This window comes from Carcharodon carcharias, chromosome 1 (assembly GCF_017639515.1).
Source record: "Carcharodon carcharias isolate sCarCar2 chromosome 1, sCarCar2.pri, whole genome shotgun sequence".
NCBI classification, from domain to species: Eukaryota; Metazoa; Chordata; class Chondrichthyes; order Lamniformes; family Lamnidae; genus Carcharodon; species Carcharodon carcharias.
Genome location: NC_054467.1, coordinates 206,922,431 through 206,946,639, shown reverse-complemented (window position 1 = coordinate 206,946,639; position 24,209 = coordinate 206,922,431). Strand labels below are relative to the sequence as shown.

Below are 24,209 nucleotides of genomic sequence, written 5' to 3'. Positions count from 1 at the left end.
TCGGGAAGTGATTCCATCATGGTATTTTTGTTGGACTAGTGATCCAGAGACCCAGGGTAATGCACTGGAGACCCATGTTCGAATCCCACCACGGCAGATGGTGGAAATTGAATTCAATAAACATCTGGAATTAAAAGTCTAATGATGACCATGAAATCATTGTTGATTGTTGTAAAAACCCATCTGGTTCACTAATGTTGTCTTACATGACCTGGCCTACACATGACTCCAGACCCACTGCAATGTGGTTGACTCTTAAATGCCCTCTGGAATGTCCAAACTGCCACAAGGTCACAATAAAGGAATGAAACTGGATGGATCACCTGGCATCAACCTAGGCACCTGAAACGTCAATGGCAATCTCAGCCATGTCAAACCTGCAAAGTCCTCCTTACTAACATCTGGGGTCTAGTGCCAAAATTGGGAGAGTCTCATAGGCTTGTCCAGCAACAGTCTGACATAGTCATCCTCATGGAATCATACCTTACAGTTAATGTCCCAGACACCGCCATCACCATCTCTCAGCATGTCCTGTCCCACCTGCAAGACAGACCCAGAAGAGGTGGTGGTACAGTGGTGTACAGTCGGGAGAGGGTTGCTCTGGGAGTCCTCAACATTGACTACCGTGAAGTCTCATGGCATCAGGTCAAACATGGACAAGGAAACCTCGTGCTGATTACCACATACCACCCTCCCTTAGCTGATGAATCAGTGCTCCTTCATGTTGAACACCACTTGGAGGAAGAGCTGAGGATGACAAGGGCACAGAATGTACTCTGGGTGGGGGACTTCAATGTCCACCACAAAGAGTGCCTCGGTAGCACCACTGCTGACTGAGCTGGCCGAGTTTTAAAGGGCATAGCTGCTAGACTGGGTCTGCAACAGATGGTGAGGAAACCAACAAGAGGGAAAAACATACTTAACCTCACCAACCTACCTGTCACAGATACATCTGTTGAAGACAGTATAGGTTGGGGTGACCACCGCACAGTCGTGGAGATGAAGTCCCGGCTTCACACTAAAGATAACCTGCATCGCATTGTGTGGCATGACCACTATACTAAATGGGATAGATTTCGAACAGATCTAGCAACTCAAGACTGGGCATCCATGATGCGCTGTGGGCCATCAGCAGCAGTAGAATTGTACTCGAACATAATCTGTAGCCTCATGGCCTGGCATATCCCCATCTCTACCATAACCATCAAGCAGGGAACCAGCATTGGCTCAATGAAGAGTGCAGGAGGGCATGCCGGGAGCAGCACCAGGCATACCTAAAAATGAGGTGTCAGCCTGGTGAAGCTATAAAACAGGATGACTTGCTTGCCAAACATCATAAGCAGCAAGTGCTAGACAGGGATAAGCAATCCCACAACCAACAGATCAGATCTAAGCTCTGCAGTTCTGCCACATCCAGTCCTGAATGATGGTGGGCAATTAAACAATTCACTTGAGGAGGAGGCTCCACAAATATCCTCATCCTTAATGATGGAGAAGCACAGCACATCAGTGCAAAAGATAAGGCTGAAGTATTTGCTACAATCTTCAGCCAGAAATGCTCCGTGGATCATCCATCTCGGCCTCCTGCGGATGTCCCCAGCATCATAGATGCCATCTTCAGCCAATTTGATTCACTCCACATGATGTGAAGAAACAGCTGAAGGCACTGGATACCACAAAGGCTATGGATCTTGACATTATTCCAGCAATAGTACTAAAGACTTGTGCTCCAGAACTTGTCGCGCTCCAAGACAAGCTGTTCCAGTACAGCTACAACACTGACATCTACCCAGCTATGTGAAAAAATGCCCAGGTATGACCTGTACACATAAGCAGGACAAATCCAATCCAGCCAATTACCACCCCATCAGTCTAGTCTCGATCATCAGTAAAGTAATGGAAGGGGTCATCAAACAGTTGCTTAGCAACAGCCTGCTAACCGACATCCAGTTTGGGTTCTGCCAGGGCCACTCAGCTCCTGACCTCATTACAGCCTTGGTTCAAACATGGACAAAAGAGCTGAACTCCCAAGGTGAGGTCAGAGTCACTGACATCAAGGCAGCATTTGATTGAGTGTAGCATCAAGGAGCCCTAGCAAAACTGGAGTCAAAGGGAGTCAGGGGGAAGCTCTCGACTGGTTTGAGTTATACCTAGCACAAAGGAAGGTGGTTGTGGTTGCTGGAGGTCAGTCATCTCAGCTCCAGGACATCCTGGCAGGAGTTCCTCAGGGTAGTGTCCTCGGCCCAACCATCTTCAGCTGCTTTATCAGTGACTTTCTTTCCATCGTAAGATCAGAAGTGGGGATGTTCGCTGATAATTGCACGATGTTCAGCACCATCCACGACTCCTCAGATACCGATGCAGTCTATGTCCAAACAACACCTCGACAACATCCAAGCTTGGGCTGACAAGTGGCAACTAACATTTGCACCACATAAGTGTCAGGCAATGACCATCTCCAACAAGAGAGAATCCAACCATCGCCTCTTGATGTTCCAAAGCATTACCATCACTGAATGCCCCTCTATCAACACCCTGGGGGTTATCACGGACCAAAAACTGACCTGGACTAGCCATATAAATACTGTGGCTACAAGAGCACATCAGAGGCTAAGAAAAGTACTCCCCAAAGCCTATCTACCATCTACAAGGCACAAGTCAGGAGTGTGATGGTCTATTCTCCACTTGCCTGGATGAGTGCAGCTCCCACAACACTCAAGAAAGTTGATACCATCCAGGACAAAGAGCCCGCTTGATTGGCACCACATCCACAAACATTCACTCCCTCCACCACCAGCGCACAGTAGCAGCAGTGTATACCATCTACAAGATGCACTGCAGAAATTCACCAAGGCTCCTTAGACAGCACCTTCCAAACTCACAACAACTACCATCTAGAAGGACAAAGGCAGCAAATAGATGAGAACACCACCACCTGCAAGTCCCCCTTCAAGCCACTCACCATCCTGACTTGGAAATATATCACCATTCCTTCAATGTCACTGGGTCAAAATCCTGGGACTCCCTTCCTAACAGCACTGTGGGTGTACCCACACCACATGGGCTGCAGCGGTTCAAGAAAGCACCATCTTCTCAAGGGCAACTAAGTATGGGCAATAAATGCTGATCCAGCCAGCAAAGCCCACATCCCGTGAATGAATTTTAAAAAAACTTGGGCCACTTACTCCTGATTATATTCCACTGTGTCAGCAGCTGTGGTGGGCCTGACCTTGCAATGAAACAGGATATACCAATGTATGGTGATGGGACATTTACTAAAACGTATGAGCTTAGCTATGCCAGGCTGTTGCTTTGCTGGTCTGTGGGAAAGCTCGCTCAATTCTGGCACAAGTCCTTAAACATTTTTGAGGAGGATTTTGGAGGGTCAACTGGGCTGGGGGCATCGAACTTCAGTGCCTAGGTCAATGCTGGGTGATCCAACCAATTTTGTTCTTGTTAAACTTTGTCATAGCAGTTTAGTACCAATGATAGGCTGGAGAGATGGTGTGGGAGGGAGGACTTTATATTTCTGAGGCAATGGGACCGCTTCTGGGGCAGGTAGGACATGTACAAGATAGACTGGTTACACCTTAGAAGGACTGGTACCAATTCCCTCATAGGGAGATTTGCTAGCATTGTTGGGAATGGTGTAAACTAGCTAGGCAGGGGGGGTGGGAACCAAAGAGAGAATTCAGATAGGAGAGAAATAAAACCGGTAATGGTAGGAAGAAAAGTGGTAAGCAAAATTGGAAGGCAGCAGAATCAAAGGCCAGCATCAAATAGGGTCAAAATACAGAAAAATGTTTAAAAAGCAAAATTAAAGGCACTCTACTGAATGCACGCAGGAGTGGCAACAAGGTAGATGAATTGACAGCACAAATGGAAGTAAATGGGTGAGATCTAATTGCCATTACAGAGATATGGCTGCATGGTGACCAAGGCTAGCCTGTCCAGCCTGTCCTCATAAGACAATTTGCCCATTCCTGGTGTTAGTCCAGTAAACCTTCCCTGCTCTGAACTGCTTCCAATGCATTTACATCCTTCATTAAATAAGTAGACCAATATGTGGACGGTGCTCCAGATGTGGTCTCACTAATGCCCTGTATAACTGAAGCATAACCTCCCTAATCTTCTATTAAATTCCCCTTACTATAAAATAAAGCATTCTATTAGCTTTCCTAATTACTTCCTGTATCTGCATCCTAACATTTTGCAATTCATGCACTCAGACAACCAAATCCCTCTGCATCTCAAAGCTCTGGAATCTCTCAATACTTAGATAATATGCTTCTTTTTTATTCTTCCTGCCAAAATATTCAATTTCCCATTTTCTCACATTATAATCCATTTGTCAGATCTTTCCTCACTCACCTAGCCTATCAATATCCTTTTGTAGCCTCTTTATCTCCTCTTCACAACTTACTTTCCTACCTATCGTTGTATCATCAGCAAATTTAGCAATAATACCTTTGGTCCCTTCAACCAAGTCATTTATATAAATTGTAAAGAGTTGAGGCCCCTGCACTGATCCTTGTGACACACCACTCTTGCTAATCATAAAATGACACATTTATGCCTACCCTCTGTTTCCTGTTAGCTAGCCAATCTTCTATCCATGCCAATATGTTACCCTCAACATCATGAGATTTTATTTTCCACAATAACCTTTGATGAGGCACCTTATCAAATTTCTTCTTAAAATCTAAGTACAATACGTCCACTGGTTCCCCTTCATCCAAAGCACTTGTTACTTCCTCAAAGAAGTCCAATCAATTGGTTAAACATGATTTCCCTTTCATAAAACCATGTTGACTCTGCCTGATTACCTTGAATTTATCAAAGTGTTGTTTTATAACATCTTTAATAATAGCTTCTTCCATTTTCCCCATAGAAATGTTAAGCTAACTGGCCTATAGTTTCCTGCTTTCTATCCCCCTCTCTTTTTGAACAAAGGAGTTACATTCAATATTTTCCAATCTAATGGAACCTTCCCCAAATCTACTGAATTTTGGAAAATTAAAACCATTGCATCAACTATCTCACTAGCCATTTCTTTTAAAGCTCTAGGATGAAATCCATCAGGACCCAGAGACTTGTCAACCCACAGTTCCAACAATTTGCTAAGTACTACTTTCCTAGGATTGTAATTTTCTTGAGTCCCTCCCTCCCTTCAATTCCTGATTTACAAATATTTCTGGGATGTTACTAGTATCCTCTAAAGTAAAGACCAATGTAAAATACCTAATCAACTCATCTGCCATCTCCTTATTTTCCATTGTTAATCCCCCACCTCACTTTCTAATGGACCAACTTTTTTAATTCTTTTCTTTTTTAAATATCTGTAGGAACTCTTACTTTCTGTCTTTATATTTCTAGTTAGTTTTCTCTCACACTCTAATTTTAATGATTCTTTGCTGTTTTTTTTATATGCTGTCCAATCTACTGACCTGCCACCCATCCTTGCACAATTATATGCATTTTCTTTAAGTTTGGCACAATCTTGAACTTTTTTGGTTAACCATGGATGATGGGTCTTCCCCTTGGAATTTTTCTTTCTTGTTGGAATGTATCTAGTCTATGTATTGTGAAATATCCTGTTAAATGTCCGCCACTGAATCTCTATTGACCTATCCCTTAACCTAACCTAAATTGACAGTTCACTTTCACTAGCTCTACTTTCAAGCCCTCACCATTGCCCTTATCTAAGTTTAAAATGTTACTCTTTGACCTACTCTTCTCTCCCTCAAACTGAATGTAAAATTCAATTATATTATGAACACTGCTACCTAGTGGCGCCTTCATTGTGAAACCATTAATTAATCCTAACTCGTTAGTCAATACCAGGTCTACTGTAGCCTGCTCTCTGGCTGGTGCCAGCATGTGCTGTTCTAAGAAACTATCCCAAAAACATTCTATGAATTCCTCATCTCAGCTACCTTTGCCCATCTGATTTTCCCAGTCTATATGTAGATTAAAATCCCCCATGATAATTGCCATACACATGTGACAAGGTCTCATTGTTTCTCGATATCCCATCCTATCATGTGGTTACTGTTAGGTGACCTGTACGCCACTCCCACAAGTGACTTCTTGCCTTTATCATTCCTCATCTCTACCCAAACTGCTTTTATATCCTGGTTTCCTGTACTTAGGTCATCCCTCTCTATTGTGCTAATATCTTTAATTAACAAAGCCACCCCTCCACTTTTTCATAGCTTCCTGTCCTTCCTAAATGTCACATACCCTTCAATATTCAGGTCCCAATCTATGTCATCCTGTAGCCATGTCTCTCTGATGGCTAATAGATTGTACTTGTTTATCTCAATTTGCACAATCAGTTCATCTGTTTTGTTTTACACATAACCATGAGATACATGACTAGTGACTCTGTTTATTTTATGATGTTGGTTGAAGGATAAATATTGGCCAGGGCATCGGGAAAACTCCCCCGCACTTATTGCAGAATCTATGAAATTTCTATGTTTCACTTTATTTTTCTGAGACATCCATTGCTGGCTAATACCCAGATCTCTGGCTCTCTGAACTCTGAACCCTCAGTATGGGGTCTAATGCCAATGAATGTGATGGATCATTACATTGTGTGGGTGTGTGCAAATAGGTTGTTCAAATTATATTCTTGTACCTTTGCATCTGGAAGTTCTTCCTCTTCAGTATCCATTTTCTCCATACTTTCAGATTGAATTGTTTCAGCGGGTGTACGAATACCTTCAGCATCACTCTCTAGGAAACGGAATAGGAAAGACTGTGATATTGCAAACAGAATAAATTTACCTCTCCCTTCGCTCAAATGCACAGAGAAAAGTTGTAAAATGCTCAACATCAGTCAAGGCAGGTATAAGTGTCAGTGAAGGCAAGAATTCAAGGACAAGACCTTTTGTATTATAGATAACTTGCTGCCCTACTACTTGTGCATGCATTTTTGAAATTATATTAATGCACTTACGTTTTTAATAGCAATGATTTAGTGGCATCATAGAGTACTGGTTTGAACCCGAGGGTCCCGACGTTACTGAATTTCTGAACTCTGTTTCATTGCAATGGTGTGGGCAAAATGATTTACTGGAACAGCCATCCTGGTTTTTCAGACCTCCCAGCATCTGGTGCAGAATTGCAACAACATAAGGCCATAAGACGTAGGAGCAGAAGTAGGCCATTCAGCCCATCGAGTTTGCTCCACCATTCAATGAGATCATGGCTGACCTGGTAATCCTCAACTCCATTTTCCTGCCTTCTCCACATAGCCCTTGATTCCCTCGCTAATTAAAAATATCTGTCTCAGCCTTGAATATACATAACGACACAGCATCCACAGGCCTCTGCAGTAAAGAATTCCACAGATTGACTACCCTCTGAGAGAAGAAATTCCTTCTCATCTCTGTTTTAAGTGGGCACCCCCTTACACTGAGATTATGCCCTCAGGTCCTAGACTCTCCCACAAGAGGTAACAACCTCTCAGCATCTACCCTGTCAAGTCCACTAAGAATCTTATATGTTTCAATAAGGTCGCCTTTCATTCTTCTAAACTGCAATGAGTACAGGCCCAACCTACTCAACCTCTCCTCATAAGAAAATCCCTCCATACCTGGGATTAACCTTGTGAACCTTCTCTGGACTGCCTCCAATGTCAGTATATTTTTTCTTAGATAAGGGGACTAAAATTGTTCACAGTATTCTAGGTGCGATCTAACTAGTGCCTTGTACAGTTTTAGCAAGACTTCCCTATTTTTATACTCCATTCCCTTTGAAATAAAGGCCAACATTCCATTTGCCTTCCCTGTTTCCTGCTGAACTTGTATGCTGGCTTTTTGGGATTCATGCACAAGGACCCCCAAATCCCTCTGTGCTGCAGCTTTCTTTAATCTTTCTCTATTTAAATAATATTCAGCTCCTCTATTCTTCCTGCCAAAGTCTTAACCTCACACTTTGTCACATTATATTCCATCTGCCACATTTTTGCCCACTCACTTAACCTGTCTATATCCCTCTGTAGACTCTGTGTCATCCTCACCACTTGCCTTCCCATCTTGTTTTGTGTCATCCGCAAACTTCGCAATAGTGCATTCATTTCCCTCATCCAAGTAATTAATATATATTGTAAATAATTACAGCCCCAGCACTAATCCCTGTTGCCCTCTACTAATCACAGGTTGCCATCCTGAAAATGTCCTTCTTATCCCAACTCTCTGTCTTCTATTAGTTAGCCAGTCCTCTATCCATGCAAATATACTACCCCCAACACCATGGGCTCTTATCTTATTAAGTAGCCTTATATGTGGTACCTTATTGAATACTTTGGAAATCCAAATATGTTACTGGTTCCCCTTTACCTATCTTGCTTGTTACCTCTTCAAAGGCTCCAACATTTACCCAATTTCAGATGTTAAGCTAACTGGCCTATAGTTACCTGTTTTTTTGTCTCCCTCCCTTTTTGAATAAGGGTGATACATTGGCAGTTTTCCAATCCTCTGGGACTTTTCCAGGATCTAAGGACTCTTGGAAGATTACTATCAGTGCATCCACTATCTCTGCCGTTATTTCCTTTAATATCTTAGGATGCAACTCAGAAGCCTGGGAGCAGACTCATCCATCTACATAGCAGCCAGAGGGAGATTAAGCACTTTGAACAAAAATAACTTAAAAATATATACATATTATGGTTTTGGAACTCAATGGTCATGAGCCTAGAAATTTGATTGATAATAGGTGCGCAGGGAGTAAGGTACACATTGATCACATCTGTTGGTGTTGTCACAGCAGCAGATATGTGTTGCCTGCCAGTTATTGTCACTCCAGGGTGCAGACAGTACTGCCCATGCTATTCATTGGCAACAAATCTATCTGGAGAGCTGGATATCAAACCACTCAGGGTATCAAGGATATGGGGAACAGGCAGAGAAGTGGAGTTGAAGCCCAATATCAGCCATGATTATATTCAATGGCAGAGTAGGCTCAAAGGGCAATGGTATACTCTTGCTCTTATTTCTTGTGTTCTTGTGCTCGCTCTGGTGGCCACTTAAAGGCAACTAACTCCCCTTTTACTCTGGCTGTAGAAACCAGATAAAGAGTTGAGAAGCATCTGCTAGACATGCATAAAATACCTCCCCATTTTCTGATGCTGACATGGAGGCCCTGGTACAGGCGGTGAAGCAGCAAGGGGAGTACTTTTAAGAGTACTTTGATTGTGGAGGTTAGAGGTGCTGTGAATAGTGCTGTGAATAGAGAGTGAGAAAGCTGCACTGTTACATTGGGATGAAGTCATAGAACTTTTTCTGGAATTGCAGCCATGTCAGCCTGGTGCAGGCAGTAGACTGAAGGAAGGTGATCTCTTCCTCCCACGAAACAGAAAACTCTCCAGGCACTAACTTCATCACCAGTAGGAAGAGGTGGCAGAGCAAACAAAAACCAGGAGATCAACACCCAGGACATGAATATAATTTCATTGAAAGTTCCATTACCTCATCCCAAGGTAACAGTTCTCTCTGTTCACATCTCTGCCACCTCTAACCTCCAGAATAAAAATGCTCTCAAAACTCCCCTCCCTACTGCACTCTGTTATAATCACTACATCACACTTTACTAGACCTCCTTCCCCTCAACGACACATGCACCACCATTCCAACATTCACTTCCTTCCAACTCACATCTGACATACTGCACACCAGCTATTCTATCATGGCAGGTATATTCTCTTAATATCTCACAAGATGATCACTAACAGAATCCTTTTTATCTTTCAAGAGAAGTTCGTAAACAACTCCAGATAGGAAGCTGCCACAGGAGGAGGCCAAGTCCACACGCACATCCTCTCCCCACTTAAAGGAAACATGCTGACATTCATGGGCAGGGACTGACTAATGGTTGTGGTGACTGAAAATGTTGGAAGTGAGGTCAAGCAAGTTTTACTCATAGCTTGTCTTCTTTTTCACTGCTTACTTGAATCACAAATTGTGTTTTCTCCTGCCTTTTTTCTCTTTGTGTTCTCCCTTCACACTAAAAGTTAACTCTTGTTAGCCTTTCATTTCATTTCATGTGAAGTTGTGAACGAATCTCTGCCATGACAGGAAGAGGACGGCAGCAATCATGATGATGTGGTATCACTTGGTTTCACCATCAGCAGCTGAATACCAGCTCAAATACTGGCATCCTGAGTACTTTAGAGACTGGGTTGGAGGAGAGGTATTTACATGCAGGAGCCAGAGCATAGAACATCACATGTGCCAGTTTGCCAAGGTTAGATTTCATTCTAATATAAAAGCAAAATACTGCGGATGCTGGAAACGTGAAACAAAAACAAAAACAGCTGGAAAAACTCAGCGGGTCTGACAGCATCTGTGGAGTGGAATACAGTTAACGTTTCGAGTCCATATGACTCTTCATCAGAACTAAAGAAAAAAAGAAATGCGATGAAATATAAGCTGTTTGATGGGGGTGGGAGAGGTAGAGCTAGATAGAGGGCCAGTGACAGGTGGAGGCAAAGAAGAGATTGCCCAAAGATGTCATAGAGAAAAGGACAAAGGGGTGTGGACGGTGCTTATATTAGCTAAGGAATGTGCTAATGGTGACATTAAGGGTAGAAAGCAAGGTGAGAAAGTGACAGATGGCCCTAGTGGGGGTGGGGTAGGGGGAAGGGATCGAAATGGGCTATAAGGTGGAGATAAAACAATGGATGGAAATACATTTAAAAATAATAGAAATAAGTGGGAAAAGAAAAATATATATAAAAAACATTATAAATTATTAGAAAAAAGGCGGATCGGAAAGGGAGTGAGGATGGAGGAAAGAGTTCATGATCTGAAATTGTTGAACTCAAGGTTAAGTCTGGAAGGCTGTAAAGTGCCTAATCGGAAGATGAGGTGCCGTTCCTCCAGTTTACACTGAGCTTCACCGGAACATTGCAGCGGACCTAGGACGGATGTGTGGGCATGAGAGCAGGGTGGTGTGTTGAAATGGCAAGCAACAGGGAGGTCTGGGTCATGCTTGCGGAAAGACCTAAGATGTTCCGCAAAGCGGTCGCCCAGTCTGCGTTTGGTCTCTCCAATGTAGAGGAGACATTGGGAGCAGCGAATGCAGTAGACTAAACTGAGGGAAGTGCAAGTGAAATGCTGCTTCACTTGAAAGGACTGTTTGGGCCCTTGGATGGTGAGGAGGCGGTAGTAAAGGGACAGGTGTTGCACCTTCTGCGGTTGCATGGGAAGGTGCCGAGGGAGGGGGTTGAGGTGTAGGGGTGTAGGGGGTGATGGAGGAGTGGACCAGGATGACCAGGATGTCCCGGAGGGAACAGTCCCTATGGAGTGCCGATGGCTCGGTGGGGGGGTGGGGGGGTGAAGGGAAGATGTATTTGGCAGTGGCATCGTGCTGAAGTTGATGGAAATGGTGAGGATGATCCTTTGAATGCGGAGGCTGGTGGGGTGATAAGTGAGGACAATGTGGGTGGAAAACCTCAGTTAAGGAAGAAGGAAGACATGTCAGAGGAATGGTGGTTGACAGGGCCCTCAACCGTGTCCGGCCCATCTCCCGCGCATCCGCCCTCACACCTTCCTCTCCCTCCCAGAACCATGATAGGGTCCCCCATGTCCTCACTTATCACCCCACCACATTCAAAGGACCATCTTCCGTTATTTCCGTCAACTCCAGCATGATGCCACCACCAAACACATCTTACTTTCACCACCCCTGGCAGCATTCCATAGGGACCGTTCCCTCCCGGACACCCTGATTCACTCCTCCATCACCCCCTCCACCTCAACCCCTTCCCACGGCACCTTCCCATGCAACCGCAGAAGGTACAATACCTGCCCCTTCACTTCCTCCCTCCTCACTGTCCAAGGGCCCAAACACTCCTTTCAAGTGAAGCAGCATTTCACTTGCACTTCCCTCAATTTAGTCTACTGCATTTGCTGCTCCCAATGCAGTTTCCTCTACATTGGAGAGACCAAACGCAGACTGGGTGTCCGCTTTGCAGAACACCTTCGGTCTGTCCGCAAGCATGACCCAGACCTACCTGTCCTTTGCCATTTCAACACACCACCCTGCTTTCATGCCCACATATCCCTCCTTGGCCTGCTGCAATGTTCCAGTGAAGCTCAACGCAAACTGAAGGAACAGCACCTCATCTTCCAATTAGGCACTTAACAGCCTTCCGGACTTAACATTGAGTTCAACAACTTCAGATTATGAACCCTCTCTTGCATTCCCACCCACTTTCCGATCCACTTTTTTTTTAATAATTTATAATCTATAAAAAATATATTTTTCTTTTCCCACCTATTTCTATTGTTTTTAAATGTATTTCCATCCATTGTTTTATCTCCACCTTTTAGCCCATTTCGATCCCTTCACCCTACCCCACCCCCACTAGGGCTATCTGCCACTTGCTCATCCTGCTTTCTACCCTTAATGTCACCATTAGCACATTCCTTAGCTAATATCACCATCGTCAACACCCCTTTGTCCTTTTGTCTATGACATCTTTGGCAATCTCTTCTTTGCCTCCACCTATCACTGGCCCAGTATCCAGCTCTACCTGTCCCACCCCCCTCAAACAGCTTATATTTCACTGCATTTCTATTTTTCTTTAGTTCTGATGAAGAGTTATATGGACTCGAAACGTTAACTGTATTCCTCTCCACAGATGCTGTCAGACCTGCTGAGTTTTTCCAGCTATTTTGTTTTTTGTTTTAGATTTCATTCTACCTCTGATGCAGACAATCCAGTTGCTGACTTTGAGGGCCCAGTCTATCAAGGAATGCTAATTGACATACATCAGAAAATGCAAGTTGCACTGAGTAGCATGCCAGTGATGTTGCACTCCCTGTCACAAAGCATGGTGAAATCAAGCTCCAATTTGTGTCAAACTTTGCACAGAGCGTGGAGACCACGGGCAGTCAACTATGTTAACACTACTACTGTCGCATCAACAGTCATGGAGTATGGGCTGATAATTGTCATAGCTTCCATGAAACATTAGATGAATGCCATCTTGGCTTTGGGAGCCGCTGTTGATGGGGTCATAGGATTGTTCCTAGTCCCAAGAGTGTAGCCTTGATTTCATGCAGCAATACCACCCACTATGCCAGTGGCCATTGGGTCAGGCTGCTCCGGCCCACACAAAGATGCTGCAGTCTACAACTGGACCCTGAAGGCCTAGAGCTACTCAAGCCTTTTTTTTATAGTCGTTTGGTACTAAATAACTTGATTATTGCTGAAAAAAGACATTTTGTCGAAGGTTTTCATTTTGCAATTAGCAGAACAATCGCAAGAATACCGATGTAAGGGGAAGCAACAACCTTATACTGTATGAGAAGATAGTGCTGGTTAGTTGGCAAGTGGACTTGATTGGAAGAGGTGTTGCCATGGAGAATGCACCAGTTAATGGTGACTAACAGTTAAGTGCATGCATTGTTCAAAATTTTAACAAGGCAGCTTAATTCTGACTGGTCAAGGTATTGTCCTGAGGATTGAGTCAGCGAATGGCTATCACTTACTTTGTTTAGATGAAACAGGTGCAATGTGTGTACATGTTCTTTTGGTCTGCAAAGAACAAGGCCTTGTGTATTAATGTATGTAGCTTCCAGTACACGCAAATATGCCACAGTGAGCCCAACTGACAATTTTAAATTGGTTGTTAGCATAATTTTTAGCACACTGAGGATTATTTAGCAAATGTTGTCCAATCGCTGAATCAAATCTAATGTGTTTTGAGTTTTGCAAGCATGGGCTGGTTGGGTATGATCTGTACCTTGCTCGTTGTGAACAGAAGAAACATGCTATTTGATACGATCTGCCAGTCTTTGGGACATTAGGCATACTTACCTAGCATCACAGTGGCACTGAAATTCATAAACCACATTACTCATTTGTAAGATAGGCAATATGTCTTTTTGGCTTGATGGTAGTATGCTGTTAGTGGTGAATATCACTAGTGTTGCTACTGCATAGTAGCAACGTGACACAGCTAGCTTCACCTGTTGCTCAATTTTTTTCAATGGGATGAGTCACTGGCAAAGCCAGCATTTGTTGCTCAACCCTAATTGCCCCTGAGAAGGTGCAATCCATCTGGGGTAGATAAACCCACAGTGCTGTTAGCAAGGGAGTTACAGGATTTTGACCTAGCAGCAGTGAAGGAATGGCAACATAGTTCCAAGTCAGGATGGATGTGGTTTGGAGGTACACTTGCAGGTCATTGTGTTCCCATGCATCTGCTGCCCTTATCCTTCTAGGAGATGGAAGTCATGGGTTGGGAAGATGCTGTCAAAGGCGGTTTAACAAGTTGTTGCAGTGCATCTTGCTTACAGCAGTACTCACTGCTGCCACTGTGTGTCAGTGTGGAGGGAATGAATGTTTAAGGATGGGATGCTGATGATCAAGCAGGCTCGTTTGTCCTGATTGGTATTGAGCTTTTTCAATGTTGTTGGAGCCACACTAATTCAGAGAAGTGGAGAATATTCCATCACCACAAAAACAAAAATACCTGGAAAAACTCAGCAGGTCTGACAGCATCTGCGGAGAGGAATACAGTCCGTATGACTCAATTCCATCACAATCCTGACTTGTGCCTTGTAGATAGTGGACAGGCTTTGGGGAATTATGAGGCAAGTTACTCTCCGCAGAATTCCCAATCTCTAATCTGCTCTTGTCATCACAATATTTGTATGGCTAATCCAGTTAAGTTTCTGGCCAATAGTAACCTCCCAGTATGTTGATGCTGGGGGAATTCAGCTACAGTAATGTTGTTGTGTGTTGAGGGCAGGTGGTGAGATTCTCTCTTATTTGACGTAGACATTGTCTGGCACTTGTGAGATACGAATGCTACTCAGCACTGATCAGCCCAAGCCTGAATGCTGTCCAGCTCTTGCAACATGGGGGCACTGTCTATTCATTATCTGAGGATTATAAAAGGAACTGAACAATGTGCAATCATCAGTGAACAGCCTTTCTTCTGACCTTATTATGGAGGGAATGTCATTGATGAAGTAGCTGAAGATAATTGGGCCTAGGGCAATGCGCTGAGGAATTCCTGCAGTGAATTCCTGGGGCCGAGAAAGTAAGCCTGCAACAACCACAACTATCTTTCATTATCCTAGGTGTGATTCCAGCCAATGCAGAGTTTTCATAAGAACACAAAAAATAGAAACAGGAGTAGACCATTCGGCCCCTCGAGCCTGCTCTGCCATTCAACAAGATCATGGCTGATCTTCCCGTATTTTGATTTACCCATTCCCATCTAACCCCTTGCCGAAGAAGAATCTATCTACCTCTGCCTTAAAAATATTCATGACCCCGCCTCCACCACCTTCTGAGGCAGAGAGCTCCAAAGTCGCACAACACTCTCTGAGAAAAAAAAATTGCCTCATCTCTGTCCTAAAAGGGTGACCACTAATTTTAAAACAGTGCCCCCTAATTCTGGATTCACCCACAAGAGGAAACATCCTTTCCACAGCCACCTTTTCAAGGCCGTTCAGGATCTTCAATCAAATCACCCCTCACTCTTCTAAACTCTAGTGGAAACAAGTCCAGTCTGTCCAACCTTTCCTCATAAGGCAACCCAGTCATTCCAGGTATCAATCTAGTAAACCTCCTCTAAACCATCTCCAATGCATTTATATCCTTCCTTAAATATGGAGACCAAAATTGCATATAGTATTCGAGGTGCGGTCTCACCAATTCCCTGTATAACTTTTACGTTCAATCCCTCTCGTAATAAAGGATGGCATTCCATTAGCCTTCTTAACTACTTGCTGTACCTGCATACTAACTTTTTGTGACAGTACTAGAACACCTAGATCCCTCTGCCCCTCAGAATTATGCAGCTGCTCTCAGTTTAAATAATACTCTGCTTTTTTGTTCTTCCTGCCAAAGTGAACAACTTCATATTTTCCGACATTAACTCCATTTGCCAGATCTTTGCCCACTCAATCAACCTATCTATATCCATCTGCAACCTCCTCATGTCCTCTTCAGAAAATACTTTCCTATCTATCTTTGTGTCATCTGCAAATTTAGCTACCATGTCTTCACTCCCCTCATCTAAGTCAGTGATGTAAATTGTAAAAATTTGAGGCCCCAGTACAGACCCCTATGGGACTCTACTCGTCACATTCTGCTGATTTCCTTCTGATTTCCTCTGAATTTTTGATACCAGACTCAATCAAATGCTGCCTTGATATTAAGGGCAGTCATTCTCACCTAAAATCTGGAATTCAGCTCTTATCTCCACAATTGGACCAAGGTTGTAATGAGGTCTGGAACTAAGTGGGCCTGGCAAAAGCCAAAGTGGGCACTGGCGAGCAGGTTGTTGGTAAGTACTGTTGATGACACCTTCCTTTAGTTTGATTGAAAGTAAACTAATGGTGCAGTAATTAGTCAGATTGAATTTTCCTTTCGTTTGTGGACAGAACACACCAGGGCAATTTTCCACTTTATTGGGTAGATGCCACTTTTGTTCTGCATGATAATGCTACATAGCCTTGTTTAATTCCCTGATCTAGTAGTAGACTGTGAGCTGTAAGGTATCACTGGTGCCACCTGCTGCAGCCTTAAAGGAGCCCAAGAGCATAAATTTAGGGTCACAGTGCAATTGGCAGCCATAGGCAGTGCTGTCCATGCCCTGAGTGGGGCTCCAGTTGTAGTTTTAGCAGGTGACATAACTTGGCAGCCTGCTCCTTTGTGTTGTGAAGGTGCCTGAAACATTGCTTCTCAGTGAAGATCAGCTAAGAGAAGTGCTCACTGAATATCCGCTGCAGATGTGATCTCCTGCACAAATCCCTCCTGCTCTTCCTTCTTATGCCAGTTGCTCTGGTTCTCCTTTATCGTCTTTGCTGTTCCCCTTCCTCTTCCAACCCCGAAGGCAGCCCCATGAGACTATCCATGACACATTGAAATCATTTCTGAAGCAGCCAATTATAGTGTTATATCTTGTTTTTTGAAGATAAAATGCACTTTCCCATATGAAAAAACACACCATAACATGGGCACAAGCTGACCAGCAGCCTGACATTTACAAATCAATATCTAACCCACAAGTTCTCAAAGATCTCTTTAACTAGAACTGTTGTGGTATCTTCCTTCAGAGCACAGTGTTGTTGTGCAAGCTCAGCACTGCAAGTCAGGCACTGGAGCATACCAAAAATCAGAGAAGCTAACTTGAATAAAATATTTATTATTTTAAATACTTCTTGTTTGAGCTCCTGATGCTGATCATGGAGAAGTTTGATTTAAAATCTAATAGGAGAAATGGTGACGTCGTGGTACTATCACTGGACTACAATCCAGAGGTCAAGGTCAAAGCTCTGGGGACAAGGGTTCAGCTGGCAGAATTTAAATTCAATTAACAAATCTGGATTTGAAAGCTAGTCTCAGTAATGTTGATCATGAAGCTATCATTGAATGTTGTAAAAACCCGACTGGTTCACTAATCTCCTTTAAGGAAGGAAATCTGCTATCCTTACCTGGTCTGGCCGATGTGTGACTCCAGATCCACAGCAATGTGGTTAGTTCTTAACTGCTTTTTGAAATGGCCTAGCATGCCACTCAGATCAAGGGCAATTAGGGATGGGAAATTTTGTATTATGGTGCATTGTGGTGTCTCAATGATGAGCTTGTGAGACTTGTATAGTTAGACATGAACTGTTTATTGTTAACCATTAACTATTTACAAATCCAAGGTATGGTCATGTTGGAGCTGTCACTTCCATGCAGACTGGTTCCAGAGTGTTCTTTCTAGGCTGTTCTCTCTGTCTATTACCATGTGACTCTATGCATCATACCGTGAGCGGTGCTTTTCTCCAGTCCCACGTTAACCCTTGCTCTGCCGAACACCTTTACATTACAGTGGCATGCAGGCACATACAAAATCATGCAACATCCCCTTCTTCTCCATAAAAAAACTTTCCATTAGGAGTATAATTATTTGTAATACAATCTTTACTTGCTGTCCTTGCTCCCCCATCTCAAGTCTCTGACTTTACACATTCAGACATTCCTGAGGCTTAACAGTTCTTCCACATCTCAGTCTGTCATGTTTGGAGGAATGGTAGCAGTACTCTGTGCTTGGTTATCGCCATTTGATTCCCTTTTTGCACACCCTCGAGTTGTGTTTCTCTTAATTAACAACTCATCTGCTTTTTTCGACACTGTAGGTTTATACCATTGCTTCTGAGTGGAATGTGCACTCCATTCATTCCTAGAGTGGACTTGAATTTTCTTTTTCCATGGTGTCTGCCACGTTCTTGCTGAACGTGGATGTCTCATAAATGGAACCTTCATTTCCACTTGTATCTCAACTTCAGTCAAACATTTGTTCGCTGTTTTATTTTTAAACTGTTTTATAAGCTAATGAATCTTTTGGCTTAGCTCAATGGTTCTCAGTACATCATAGATATCTGGTGCTCTTTCTTCTTCTGGTTCCTTGTGCTTCAGTGTCGGATTTCCATTTTCCATCCTTAGCTCTGTCTTATTGTTCTTTGTCTGCGGCATAACTTTGTCCTTGTGCTTCACTTTGTTTTCACTATTTTTCAGGTCTGTCTCCAGCAAAGTCCTAACTTGTTTCAGTACTGTAATTGTGCTATTCATAGCTTCATTATCTGCTCATAGTTTTGAAAGTTCTATGGCTTTTCCTTTCATTGCCTCCTCTGTTCCATTCAATTGCTTCTTCAGTTCTTCAATCTGTTGCTTGTAGCTCTCAGCTTCCTCCTGGAATATTGAACATTGCTGAGTCTTCTCTACCAACTGGTTGTTCACTTTGTTTATAGTAACATCAAATTAATTTTGCTTCTCTTTGTAATTTTCCAGAGGAATAAACTTTGACCTAAGGTGTCCTTGTAATGTGTGACGATTCTTCAACAGGTTTTTCTTTTCTTTGCAAAGTGTTCTTGCTTCAACTTGAATTATCCTGTAATTCAGCATAGTCTCCTCGAATTTATTCTGCCATGCTTCCAATCTGCTGTTTAAGACAGCCTTCATTTATTCATGTTGCTGAATAGTTATGCATTCCTTTTGCATTCGATCTTGAAGGACAATCAATTGTTCTTTAAACTGTTCATTTTCTTGTTGACCTCTTGGCAACACACTCTTGAATCTTGTGCTTTAAATCTTCTACTTCAGCTCTGATGCGAACATTTTCTTGTAGAACAGCTTCATTTACTTTTTGCACATTTTGCTTCTTTTGAGTTACCACATGCTCTAGGGCCTTCTGTCGTCTTCCCTCTGGGGTCTCTGGTTGCCCTACCTCTCAGGTCTTTTGTTGTCTTCTCTCTGAGGTATTTTCTTGCTCTCTCTAGGGGTCTTTTGTTGCCTTCCCTTGGCACTTTATCGGGAGTTTCCCTCTCCCTGGGTTTTCTTCTTGCCCTTGGCAGAGTTGTCCTCTCTCTCGGGTCTCTCATTGCAATTGGCATACTTGCCCTCTCTCTGGGGTCTCTTGTTGTCCTCAGTGGAGTTACGCTCCCTCTCTGGGGTCTCTTGTTGCCCTCAGCGGAGTTGCCCTCTCTCTGGGCTTTCTTGTTGCCCTCAGCGGAGTTGCCCTCCCTCTAGGGTCTCTTGTTGCCCTTGCAGAGTTGCCCTCTCTGCAGGGTCTCTTCTAATTTTCTGTCCATGGCTGTTTTATTTTCTTGTAGTTACAGCTTTAAATTTTGTTGCCTTTTTAAGACTCAGTGCAGTAACTTTTTTTTCACTTCAGACTGTCTCTGCAGCTGCTTTTTTTTAATGCGATTTTCCAATGCTTTTCCGATGTTGGCGGTCATCCCAGTGATCGTGGGACTTGCTTGTTGAAACTTTTAAAAATTTCAAGGTAGGAGAAAATTTCTTCTCTGGATGATTCTTTCTTTTTATCTCTTACCTCTGTAGGCCCTGTCTTTTTGAAGTTTTGACAGGCTCATAGTCTGATCAAGGCCCGTGTTTTTTAAACTTGAAGGCACAGCACTTTTCTCCTCTGCCTGCACTTTGTTTCTCCTTTCAGGTAACTTTTTTCTTCCACAGCTTCTTCGTTACTCTGCAATTTTTCTTCTCAAACTTTTGATTCTGCCAGCCAATTTTTACAGATTTTTTTTTAACCTTTGTTTTTACTTGCACTTCTCTTTTAGCTGCCCTCTGAATGCTGAGCCCTTGGACCACCACCTATTTTATAATGTAAGTACAGTGTTTTTTTTGCATTTTGTTCACCATGTTGTGGATGGAGCAGGTACATTGACTCTGCACCACCTTGGGCATTGCAATTTTTGTAGTCTTGCTTACCATCTTGTGATTTCTTTTCTTTCGTTCCTGAGATATGGCCTTCGCTGGCTCGGATGGCATTTATTGTCCATCCCTAATTGCCCTTGAGAAGATGGTGGTGAGCTGACTTCTTGAACTGTGCAGTCGTCAGTTATGGGGCAGATCAGCACATCATTGCAAATGATAAGGCTGAAGTATTTGCTACAATCTTCAGCCAGAAGTGCCGAGTGGGTGATCCATCTCAGCCTCCTCCAGAGGTCTCCACCTGATATCAAGAAACGACTGAAGGCAGTGGATACTGCAAAGGCTATGGGCCCTGACAATATTCTGACAATAGTTCTGAAGACTTGTGCTCCAGAACTTGCTGCGCCCGTAGCTAAGTTGTTCCAATAAAGCTATGACACTGGCATCTACCCGGCTATGTGGAAAATTGCCCAGGTATGTCCTGTACACAAAATGAAGAACAAATTCAACCCAGCCAATTAGTGCCTCATCAGTTTACTCTCAATCATCAGTAAAGTAATGGAAGGAGTCATCAACAGTGCTGTCAAGCGACAGTTGCTTAGCAATAACCTGCTCACTGACCTCCAGTTTGGGTTCCGCCAGGGTCACTCAGCTCCTGACCTCATTACAGCCTTGGTTCAAACATGGACAAAAGGGCTGAACTCCCGAGGTGAGGTGAGAGTGACTGCCCTTGACATCAAGGATGCATTTGACCAAGTGTGGCATCAAGGAACCCTCACAAAACTGGAGTAAATGGGAATCAGGGGGAAAATTCTCCATTGTTTGGATTCATACCTAGCAAAAAGGAAGATGGTTGTGATTGTTGGAGGTCAGTCATCTCAGCTCCAGGACATCACTGCTGGAGTTCCTCAGGGTAGTGTCCTAGGCCCAACCATCTTCAGCTGTTTCATTAATGACCTTCCTTCCATCATAAGGTCAGAAGTGGGGATGGGCACTGATGATTGTACAATGTTCAGCGCCATTCGTGACTTCTCAAATACTGAAGCAGTCCATGTCCAAATGCAACAAGACCTACATAATATCCAGACTTGGGCTGACAAGTGGCAAGTAACATTCATGCCACACAAGTGCCAGGCAATAACCATCTCCAACAAGAGAGAATCCAACCTTCACCCCTTGACATTCAATGGCATTACCATCATTGAATCCCCCCACTATCAACATCCTGGGGATTACCATTGACCTGAAACTGAATTGGACTAGCCATATTAAATACTGTGGCTACAAGGGCAGATCAGATCCTGCAATGAGTAACTCACCTCCTGACTCCCCAACACTTGTCCAACATCTACAAGGCACGAGTCAGGGCGGAAAGCACCAAGAGCGAGAGAAGTTCATTTTAGAAAAACTGCAGAGAGCGAGTGGAGTTAATTTTAAAAAGAAGGCAGAGAGTGAGGGGAATTCATTTTAAAAAGAGTGTGGAGAGCGAGGTGAGTTCATTTTAAAAAGAGCGCGCAGAGGGAGGGGAATTTATTTTAAAAAGCTCGCAGAGAGCAGCTGAGTGGTAAGTAGGAATGGTGAGTATTTCTAGTCTTTAAAGAAAAATTTATGTGTTTATTTTTGTGTTTAGGTCGCTAGTCTTTATTTTTTTCCTAAAATAGCTTGTTAAACATAAGATTGAAACTGGTGTAAAAATTAATTACAATAAATTGTAAAGAGCAGGGGATTCTTAAAGTGTAAAGAGCAGGGATATTAGAATAATTAATTAATAAATTAAATTGAGTACAATAGCAGTGGCAGGATGGGTGATGTATTGCTAGTACAGCACATGGGAGCTGTTGGACACCAAGGTGCTCAAGGGGGAACACATCTGTAGTAAGCAGTTGCAGTTCGTGGAACTTCAGATCCGAATTGAGGAGCTGGAGTCCGAGCTGCGGACATTGCATCACATCAGGGAGGGGGAACATTACCTGGACACTTTGTTCCAGGAGGCAGTCACACCTCTCAGATTAGGTAATTGAAACTTGGACCGTGATTAGGGACAGGAGGGTGTGACTGCAGGTGAGGCAGGTATGGGGATCCGGGGGTAGCGTTCGAAGAGCCATGGGCCCCTGGGAAAATGTCCAACAGTTACAAAGTTCTTGCAAGCTGTGTGGACAAGAGCGGGGACTGCAGGGAGGATGAGTGAACTGACCACAGCACCACGGTACAGGAAGCCATTCAAGTGGGAGGAGGAAATAGGAATGTAGTAGTGTTAGGGGACAGTGTAATTAGGGGTATAGTTATTGTTCTCTGCATCAGTGAACATGAGTTCCGAAGGCTGTGTTGCTTGCCCGATGCCAAGGTTAAGGACATCTTCTCAGGACTGGAGAAGAACTTGCAGTGGGATGGGAGGGATCCAGTTATCATCGTCCACGTTGGCACCAACGACATTGATAGGACTAGAAAGGAGGTTCTGTTGAAAGAATTTGTATGGTTAGGAGCTAAGTTAAAAAGCAGAACCTCCGAGGTAATAATATCGGGATTACTACCTGAGCCACCGGCAAATTGGCAAAGGGCAAATAAAGTCAATGAGTTAAATGTGTGGCTCAAAGAGTGAAGTGGGAGGAATGGGTTTCAGTTCTTGGGTCTTGGGGCACTGGCACCAGTGCTGGGGTAGAAAGGAGCTGTTCCGGTGGGACTGTCTTCACGTAAACCATGCTGGGACCAATGGCCTGGCGAATCGAATAACTAGGGCTGTAGAGAGAGCTTTAAACTAAATAGAGGGGGGTGGATTCTGGACAGGGGATACATAGGCTTACAAAGCAAAATGATAAGGCAGCTTTGCAGGGCAGCTATTTAGGTAATGATACCCAGAGAGTGACAGGAAGGGACAGAGTGCACAAACTTAAAACAAAAGCAGAAAATAGGTTCAAAGGGAGAAAAAATGGTAAAAAGGCAAAATTAATGGCTCTTTACTTAAGTATTTGGAACAAAATAAATGAATTAATGGCACAAAAACAGGTTAATGGGTATGATCTTATAGCCATTACGGAGACGTGGTTACAAGGCGATCAAAGCAGGGAACTAAATATTCAGAGGTATGTGACCTTTCAAAAGGACAGGCAGGAAGGAAAGAGTGGGGGTAGTTTTGTTAGTACGAGATGGAATAAGTACGATAGCAAGAAATGATCTTGGGTTGCAAGCTGTAGAACACATATGGGTGGAGGTAAGAAATAACAAGAGATAGAAGATGTTGGTGGGAGTAATCTATAGGCCCCCTAATAGTAGCTGTACTGTAGGATACAGAATAAATCAGGAGATAATAGCGTACAAGTTCAGCAGGTAATAGGGAAGGCAAATAGAATGTTGGCCTTTATTTCAAACGGAATGAGGTATAAAAATAGGGAAGTCTTGCTAAAACTATACAAGGCACTAGTTAGACCACACCTAAAATACTGTGAAGTTTTGGTCCCTTTATCTAAGGAAAGATATAATGGCATTGGAGGCAGTCCAGAGAACGTTCACCAGGTTGATCCCGGGTGTGGAGGGATTTTCTTATGAGGAGAGTTTGAGTAGGTTGGGCCTGTACTCATTGTAGTTTAGAAGAATGAGAGGCAAACTTATTGAAACATATAAGGTTCTTAGTGGCTTGATGGTGGATGCTGAGAGGCTGTTTCCTCTTCTGGGAGAGCCTAGGACCAGATGGCGTAATCTCAGAGTAAGGGGTCAGCCATTTAAGATAGAGATAAGGAGGAATTTCTTCTCTCAGAGGGTGGTGAATCTGTGGAATTCATTACCGCAGAGGGCTATAGAGGCTGGGTCCTTAAGTATATTTAAGGTTGAGACAGACAGATTTTTAATCAGTAAGGAAACCAAGGTCTATGGGGAAAAAGCAGGAAAGTGGAGTTGAGGATTATCAGATCAGCCATGCTCTCATTGAATGGAGGAGCAGACTCGATGGACTGAATGGCTGACTTCTGCTCCTATTTCTTATGGTCTTATGATGTGATGGAATACTCTCCACTTGCCTAGATGAC

At 43.4% G+C, this 24,209-nt stretch overlaps 1 protein-coding gene across 1 annotated transcript in view; it reads right to left on the bottom strand.

The window, feature by feature from the left end:
* The window catches only part of dnai1.2 (dynein, axonemal, intermediate chain 1, paralog 2), a 337,978-nt gene that overhangs the window by 277,715 nt on the left and 36,054 nt on the right, over positions 1 to 24,209 (bottom strand). The window contains exon 6 of the mRNA XM_041183411.1: positions 6,644 to 6,741. Coding sequence (XP_041039345.1) covers positions 6,644 to 6,741 — 98 coding nt within the window. The remainder of the gene's footprint in view (positions 1 to 6,643; positions 6,742 to 24,209) is intronic.